The 8,686-nt window shown below is 32.0% G+C and overlaps 1 protein-coding gene across 1 annotated transcript; it reads right to left on the reverse strand.

Moving 5' to 3' along the window:
- Nucleotides 1-1,406: 1,406 nt before the first annotated feature.
- LOC149059301 (uncharacterized) lies at nt 1,407-2,807 on the reverse strand. The gene has a single exon (XM_089223443.1). It carries the CDS (start codon nt 2,805-2,807, stop codon nt 1,407-1,409), a length of 1,401 nt encoding a protein of 466 aa, XP_089079569.1.
- Nucleotides 2,808-8,686: the final 5,879 nt, after the last annotated feature.

Consider the following 8,686-nt stretch of genomic DNA (forward strand, 5'->3'; position numbering starts at 1 on the left):
ATTACCAATAACAATGAAATGAAACCGACGGACTACTTGTGTTGGTAAGAATGAACGTAAAAATGTCCGACGTGCCAATGACATAAAGTGAATTACACACATACCTTCTTCTTCTTCTTCGGTAAACTCGGCCACTATGACCATCCCGACATACATCCTTGCCTCCAGTTTTCTCTATTCGATGCCTGTAATCTCCAATCTTCTCCTCCACCTAATGCTTTCACATCATCCCTAACTCCATCCTCCCATCTCCGACGTGGTCTTCCCAGCGGTCTTTTTCCATTAGGGTTCTCCTCCAGTACCATACGTATGAGTGGGTTTTGACTACGCCAGGCATGCCCAGCCCAAAGCAATCTTTTGTTCTTTATCGTTTCGAGTATACTGGGTTTATGAAAGAGTGTCTCTAGTTCATCATTCTTCCTTATTCTCCATTCCCCACTAAGCCTGTCCTTTACTGGTCCAAAGATCTTCCTCAGTATTTTTCTTTCCAGAACTAAGAGTTTTCTTTCATCACTTTTCCTTAATGGCCACGCCTCAGCTCCATAAGTAATAACAGGTCGTATTAATGTGATGTATAATTGTAATTTTAACTCTCTTGAAAGTGATCTTGATCCCAGTAATTTCGCAAGACCATAAAGGCATTTATTTCCTGACTGAATTCTTGTTCCTATTTCTATTTCGATTGCATTTCTCTCTGAAAGTATGGATCCTAGGTACTTAAATTGTCTTGTTCTTTTGAAATTTCGGTTGTTGATGTTAAGAGTTGGATATAATCTTATAGTGTCTCGTCTTCCTACTACCATATATTCCGTTTTGTCCTCATTGATATGGAGTCCAACTTTCAGTGCTGCTTTCTCCAGCCGGTTTAATAAATCTTTTAGTCCGTCTTGTGAATCCTCCATGATCACCAGATCATCTGCATAAGCCAGAAGTCCTATGGACGATTCCTGGAATTTAACTCCTTCTTGCGGTGTAATATTCATCTCTCTTACGACTTTCTCTACTACTATATTAAATAAGATTGGTGACATAGCGTCTCCCTGTCTTAATCCCGATTTAACTAAAATTGGGTCTGAGTTTGTATTTCCAACCTTAACTTTGACAAATTTATCCGAAATGCTTATCCCAACCAATTTTATAAGCTTGTCCTGGAAATGGAATTCTCTCAAGATGTTTATTAAGCTTTCTCTATGGATGCTATCATACGCCTTCTTAAAATCTATGAAAAGAACGTGTATTTCTCTATCGAACTCCCAGATTTTTTGAAATATTTGTCTTAAAATAAATATCTGGTCTGTGGTCGATCTTCCCGGTCTGAAGCCACCTTGGTAATTGCCAATAATTTGCTCTGCTTTTGTTTTTATTCTTGTTAATAGGCAATTTGAAAAAATTTTATACGCCACGTTTTAGAGGGCTATCCCACGATAGTTATTGCAGTCTTGTTTAATTCCCTTTTTATGAATTGGACAGATCACCACTGTCTTCCACTCTTTAGGCATTTTTTCAGTTGTCCAGACTTCGTGAATTACCTTCCATAACCACATTACCATTTCCTCTCCGCCTTCCTTTAAGAGCTCTGATTGAATGTCATCCTCTCCGGGGGATTTGTTATTCTTTAGCATGTTTATCTGTAATTTTATTTCTTCCAAGTTCGGTTCTTCACAGTTTAGAAAGTTTTCAAAGTAGCTAGCCCATTTCTTTGCCAACTCTTCATTTGTAGTTATCAGGGAGCCATCATCATCCCTTAGAAATCTTTCTTTCTTTTTGTATCCACCTCTGAGATCATTCACTCGCTTATACATATCCCCAGTTCTGTGTGTTTTATAATCGAGTTCTGCTGTTTCTAATATGTTTTGAACGTATTTTCTCTTTTCACATCTCAATATCTTGCTGGCTTCTTTTTGGCGAGTTCTAAATCTTCTCAGCGTTACTTCGTTGTTAGGGTCAATTAACCACTCTTGTCTTGCTAATTTTCTTCTTTGTACAGCTTCTTCACAAATCGTATTGAACCATGGTTTTGTTATCGATACTTTTTTTCCCAAGACTTTAGATGATGCTTCATTTATGCTTTCTTTTACATGTTCCCATTTATCAACATTTAAGTTTCTTTCTATATCTAGTTGTTTACTTTTAATAATATTCTGAAAGCACTCTACATACTCTTTGCATATTTGTTTGTCCTTTAGTTTATTTATATCGGTACGTCCTTTGTTTGTTAGATTACCTTTCTTATACTTCTTAATTTTTACTTTCATCCATATACCAACCAATAGGTGGTCCGAGTCCATATCAGCTCCCCGTAAAGTTCTTATATTCAGGATACTATTTTTGAATCTATTATTTATTAGGACATGGTCAATTTGGTTTTTATGTCTCCCATTCGGCGAGATCCATGTATATTTATGTATGTCTTTTCGTTGGAACATAGTACTTTTGACCACCAAACCCTTTCCTAAAGCGAAGTCGTTGGTGCTGGAATGTAGGCTGTAGTTTCCAATAGTCGATTTGTAGCACTCTTCCCTTCCTATTTTTGCATTGAAATCACCTAATACTAATTTTATATCACCTTTTGATGTGCTAAACGTATCTTCTAGTGTTGCATAAAACAGCTCTATTTCTTCTTCATTCTTATCCTCAGTTGGAGCATGCGCGTTGATTAATACCATGTCAAAATTGTCTGTTTTAATTGTTAAAGTTGTAATTCTCGGATTTATATCTCTACACTCCTTTACTGAATGTATAATTGATTCGTGCACAGCAAAACCGGTTCCCAGTTTATGACCTTTTTCGCATTTTCCGTTAAACATACCTAAACAATACCTACATCATCAAGAGTGTATAGTGTAGGTACATGATAAATACCCACGCATGGAAACGCCATCGACACCGTCAACGTTTATACAGATCACACAAAGTCGAACCAAAAGTGACATTTTAACATTTTAAAAGCAAATAGAAACAGTTGTTTTTAAATATTATTTGTACATGGTACATTATTATTATTATTGCATTACTATTATTTTAACGTCAAAAGTAACATGACATCATAATATTATGGTGGTATAGAGAGTGGAAAATAACTTCTAAAAGGCAGTGATTGAAAAATATATGTGAGGGGCTGAAGGCCTCCCAATTTTTTTACTCTAATTGCGTCTATGTGCAATACAATTGAAGTACGGTTAGGTTAAAATACAGATATAAGAAGATGAGTTGATTAGTTTGTACATTCATATTTATAAAAGTAAGTGTAGATACTATAAATTATATGGTAAGTCTGAGCCATCTGAGGTGAATATTTGTATCATGTGAGTACTATGTAATTGTATGAAAGAAAGTCCATTATAAACTATACTGTGAAAATGTATAAGTGTTTTGTTCATTTGTTAAAAGTACAATAACTGTAACTCTACCTTTTATTGAGTGCGTGTGTGAACTATGCAATAGAAACATAGTTCAATATCAATACGGTCAAATTATTCAATTGTATTTTGTTTTGAGCAGTAAAACAAAACAGAAGAACTACTTTTTTGACCACTGATAACTTGCTTTATCTTACATATAAAATCAGCAATTTTCACGGCGTATATAGTAATAAACGTTATATAACAACATTAATACCATAGGCGTGTCCACGGGGGGTGCAGGGTATGCAACTGCACCCTCTGCGATTTCAAGTGGCACCATGCATTAAGAAAAATTGTTTAAAAAAGGTGGCTAGGGCTCATTAGCCCCTTGGGTACGCACCAGGTTGCACTCTCTGCGTCAAAGGTCTAAACACGCCTATGATTAAGACAACAAAAAATACAATGCGAATAATATATTGTTATGAAATATGATATTAATATGTTAATAACAATTCATGGTGATACATAATAATAAGTTAACTTAAGCATATACGATGTACAGTTAGTTCTAAAGTATAGGGAGCATTGAAAAGAGTATAGCATGTGGAATGATGAAATCCGTAGTACACATCTTACAATTAATAAAGAATTCAGTAGAAAGCCATTTAGCAGAACTCAACTGTTTGTAGTTAAAATACCTAGGTACCGATGTGTTATGTATGTAGGTACAGACAAACAACTGTTTAAGAAAACATATAAGTATAAGTTGATATAGTTGTGAGTTGTAACACATTTAGTGTAGGTATAAGTGTGAGTGTCTGTCATAGGCGCTGTAATGTGGGAGGGGCTGTAGGGGCTAAGCCCCCTAAAAAACATTCAAAGTCCCCCTAAAAACCACGCAAAGCTTTATATTAAAAAAACAATAAGTGATTACTATTGAAAAAACGAATAATAGAAAACTTGTTAACTTTGAAGGATCATCATTACTTATAAATCAATATTTGTTTGAAGTTATACCTTATGAATTGAAATGTGAGATGATTGTTTTGAAAAATATGATGAAATGAGTTACTATAATATATCTAAAGATACAGTTCCAAATCTTTTTGAAATGATTCAATTGGCTTTCACTCTTCAGGTCAATTCCGTCTACTTGCAACGGCCATTTTCTGCAATGAGAAGAAATAACAATTACCTCAAATCTACTATTATGTCAAAGGAACGGTTTTCGAAATAAGCAATACTTCATATTGATAGAGATGTTATATTGTTGACAACGAAATTATTTTAAATAGAAAAATAAGAATATAAAATGTAAAAACTGTATTAAATCTGTTACCTATACTTATAAAAGTTAATTATTGTTTTATTTTTTATTTTTAAGTTTTACTTGCCTGGCAATTAGCACATTTTTATAGAGGATAAAGGATAACTTCTGATAGTCAGTGATTGTAAAATATATGTGAGGGGCTGTGGTGTGTGTGTGTGTGTTCGTATGTACACAGTTTTACATAATTAACACTAATACAATCATAATGTTGGTTAATCTACTTGTGACAGTAAAGTTGAGACAAAAATTGTTGAATGTTCTCATGTGTTGTTAACTGTACAGTATAGTCTATACTATATGCATTAAGTGGGTAAGATTTATGTTTTGCAGAATATTTATATCAGATACTTGTAGTATCATGTGAGTACACCTACAGTGTACTTATATGAAAGAAAGCCCATTTTAATATACTGTGAAATGTATAAGTGTTTTGTTCATTTGTTAAAGGTACATTTAAAATAAAAGTGAGCTATAACTTATAAATAAATGTAACAGGGATGAAATCCCTAGTACACATCTTACAAATTGAAGAATTCAATAGAAAGCCATTTAGCAAAAATTACTTATTGTAGGCGTGTGTGTGTGTATGTGTGTTTGTATGTACTACACATATTAAAACACTGCAGTTTTACCTAATTAACATAATAAAAAATCAATGACAGCAATAGAACAAAACTGATGTAGGAAGATGAATTCTTATAATTTTTGTTAATCTACTTGTGTCAGTAAGGCTGAAACGAAAATCGTTGAATGTGTTTATGTGTTAGTAAATATTATATATTGCACTCTATAAAAGTAATTGTAGATACTATATACTATATGCATGAAGTGAATTAAATTATATTTATATCAGATACTCGTAGTATCACGATAGTACAGTGTACTTATATGAAAGTAAGTCCATTGTATTTTGTTTTGAGCAATAGAACAATAAACAGAAGAACGATTAATCGTCGTGTTCATACATACATATTTGTAATCTTTATATTGATTTACTTATGTTGGTTAGGCTGAAACAATATGCGTGCGAGTTTTGTAGAAACAAAATGTGTTGTTAACTCTACAACAGTAAGTGTGGCACCCATAGGTATATGAGTTGTGAATAATTATCAACAGTATGATCGGAGTGATGCGTGCCGTGTCAGTGGCGTAATTAGGAATTTGTCTTAGGGGGGGGGGGGATAAACATACTTAGATTTTCAAGTACAAAATCTGGGAAAACTATTTCATCAAAAATTCTTAAACTAATATATATGTACACAAAATGTATTAATAAATGTGCTTTAAAATTCTACACAATTTAGTACCTATACAATATTATAATAATTTCTTCAAAATGTAAATTTCGAATATATTAGAATTAAAATTTACTTTTAAATTAAATAATAATTTCCTAAAACCTAACGCCTAACGGGACCTACCTACTATTTGAGTTGTTAAACGTATGAAAACAACTACTCTTAAGCTGTTTTTTTCTCTAACGAATAGTGAATTAAATGTTGTTAAACCAACACTTTGTATGAATTGTGTAGGTAATAAAACCTATTCGGCATGCGTAAGCCCCGTAAAAAAACATTCAAAGTCCCCCTAAAAACCACGCGAAGCTTTATATTATAAAAAAACAATAAGTGATTACTTTTGAAAAAACGAATAATAGACAACTTGTTAAAATTAAACTTTGAAGGATCATCATTACTTATAAATCAATATTTGTTTGAAGTTATACCTAATGAATTGAAATGTGAGATGATTGTTTTGAAAAATATGATGAAATGAGTTACTAACTATATTTAACCGTCGAAGAAAATATATCTAAAGATAAAGATATACAGTTCCAAATCTTTTTGAAATGATTCAATTGGCTATCACTCTTCAGGTCAATTCCGTCTACTTGCAATGAGAAGAAATAATAATAACCTCAGATCTACTATTATGTCAAAGGAACGGTTTTCGAAATAAGCAATACTTCATATTGATAGAGATGTTATATTGTTGACAACGAAATTATTTTAAATAGAAAAATAAGAATATAAAATATGTAAAAACTGTATTAAATCTGTTACCTATACTTATAAAAGTTCATTATTGTTTTATTTCTTATTTTTAAGTTTTACTTGCCTTGCAATTAGCAAATTTTTATAGTGTATAAAGGGCGGTAAAGAACTTCTAAGAGGCAGTGATTGAAAATATATGTGAGGGGCTGAAACCTTTGGTGTGTGTGTGTGTGTGTATTGTATTTGTATCTACATTATGCAATTTAAACACTAAATATATAATACTGTATGCATTTAGTGGGTAAGATTTATGTTTTGCAGAATATTTATATCAGATACTTGTAGTATCATGTGAGTACCTACAGTGTACTTATATGAAAGAAAGTCCATTATAACATACTGTGAAATGTATAAGTGTTTTGTTATAAGTGAGTTATAACTTATAAATAACTGTAACTCTACTTATTGTCTGTCACACACAGTGTGTAGGTGTGTGTGTGTGTGTTTGTGTATGACCTATGCAATAGAAATATTCAATTATATTTTGTTTTGAGCAGTAGAATTTTCGCAGTGTATAATAGTAATAAACGTTATATTGTTGTATAACAACATTAAAATATACATTACACATTATTTTTTAAATCTATATAACATAGTGAAATTAATTACACTACAATACATTATTAATATGTTAACAGCAATTCATGGTGATATATAATGTTAAGGTTACATAAACAAATTTCAAATATTAAGTTAACTTAAGCATTTACAACGTACAATTAGTTCTATCAACACGGCAAATAAAGTATTGAAATAATCTAACGACATAGGGATCGTTGAAAAGAGTACAGCATGTGGAATGATGAAGCCATTTAGCAGAACTCAACATGTAATTTAAATACCTAGGTACCAATGGATCACGTACAGGGCCGTATTTAAGAATTTGACACCAAGGGGCAAAAAAAATAATAAAATATGCCTCATTAATCATTATACAAAATACAATTAGCTGCCCTCTCAGCTGCCTGGAGCAACAGTACCCTGTAACTCCCCCCTAAATACGGCCTTAGTTATGTATATACAGACAATCAACTGTGTAAGAAAACGTATAAGTATAAATTGATATGGTACCTAGTGAGTTATGAGTAGCTAGGTAACTTTAAAATTGTAACACTGCAGCTTATTGTAGGTGTGTGTGTGTGTGTGTGTGTGTGTGTTAGTATATACAATACAATTAAAACATAGTTTTACCTAATTAATATTAATACAATCATAGGCAACATAATTAATAACAGCAGTAGTCAGTTGAACAAAACTGGTATAAGATGAGTTATGAAATTTTGATATTTGTTAATCTACTTGAATGTGCTGAGGTGAGATTTATGAAAGAAAGTCCATTATAACTTACTGTGAAATGTATAAGTGTTACTGTATAACTTATAAATAACTGTAACCTTGCTTATTGTGTGTGTGTGTGTGTGTGAACTATGCAAAAGAAACATACAGTTCCATACAGTTATACCTTAACAACATATTATTGTACATATTATTCAATTGTAATTTATATGAGCAGTAGAACAAACAGAAGAACGTTTAATTGGTGTGTTCATACATACATATTCATAATCTTTATAATAATTTTTATTTATAAGTGTTTAATATGCCTATGAGTTTTGCAGAAACAAAATTTGACTCTACAACATTAAGTGTAGGCACCCTTTACAGAATTTGGAATGATGGAATCCCTAGTACACGTCTCACAAATAAAGAATTCAGTAGAAAGCCATTTAGCAGAACTCAACAGGTGGTTTTAACTGTTTGTAGTTAAAGTACCTAGATACCAATGTGTTATGAGTAACATTAAAATTGTAACACTACTTAATGTAGATGTGAATGTGTGCGTTAGTATGTACAATACAATTAAAACATGGTTTTACCTAATTAACATTAATGCAATCCATAGCCAAAATCAATAACAGCAGTAATAACAAAACTGCTATAAGATGAGTTATAAAATA

The sequence above is a fragment of the Diuraphis noxia genome, unplaced genomic scaffold (assembly GCF_037042655.1).
Source record: "Diuraphis noxia isolate RWA-SAM2 unplaced genomic scaffold, SU_Dnox_SAM2 contig0001, whole genome shotgun sequence".
In the NCBI taxonomy this organism is placed as follows: Eukaryota; Metazoa; Arthropoda; class Insecta; order Hemiptera; family Aphididae; genus Diuraphis; species Diuraphis noxia.

Coding starts and splice junctions, on each gene's coding strand:
- LOC149059301 (XM_089223443.1), bottom strand. CDS start 2,807: ATGTTTAACGGAAAATGCGAAAAAGGTCATAAACTGGGAACCGGTTTT.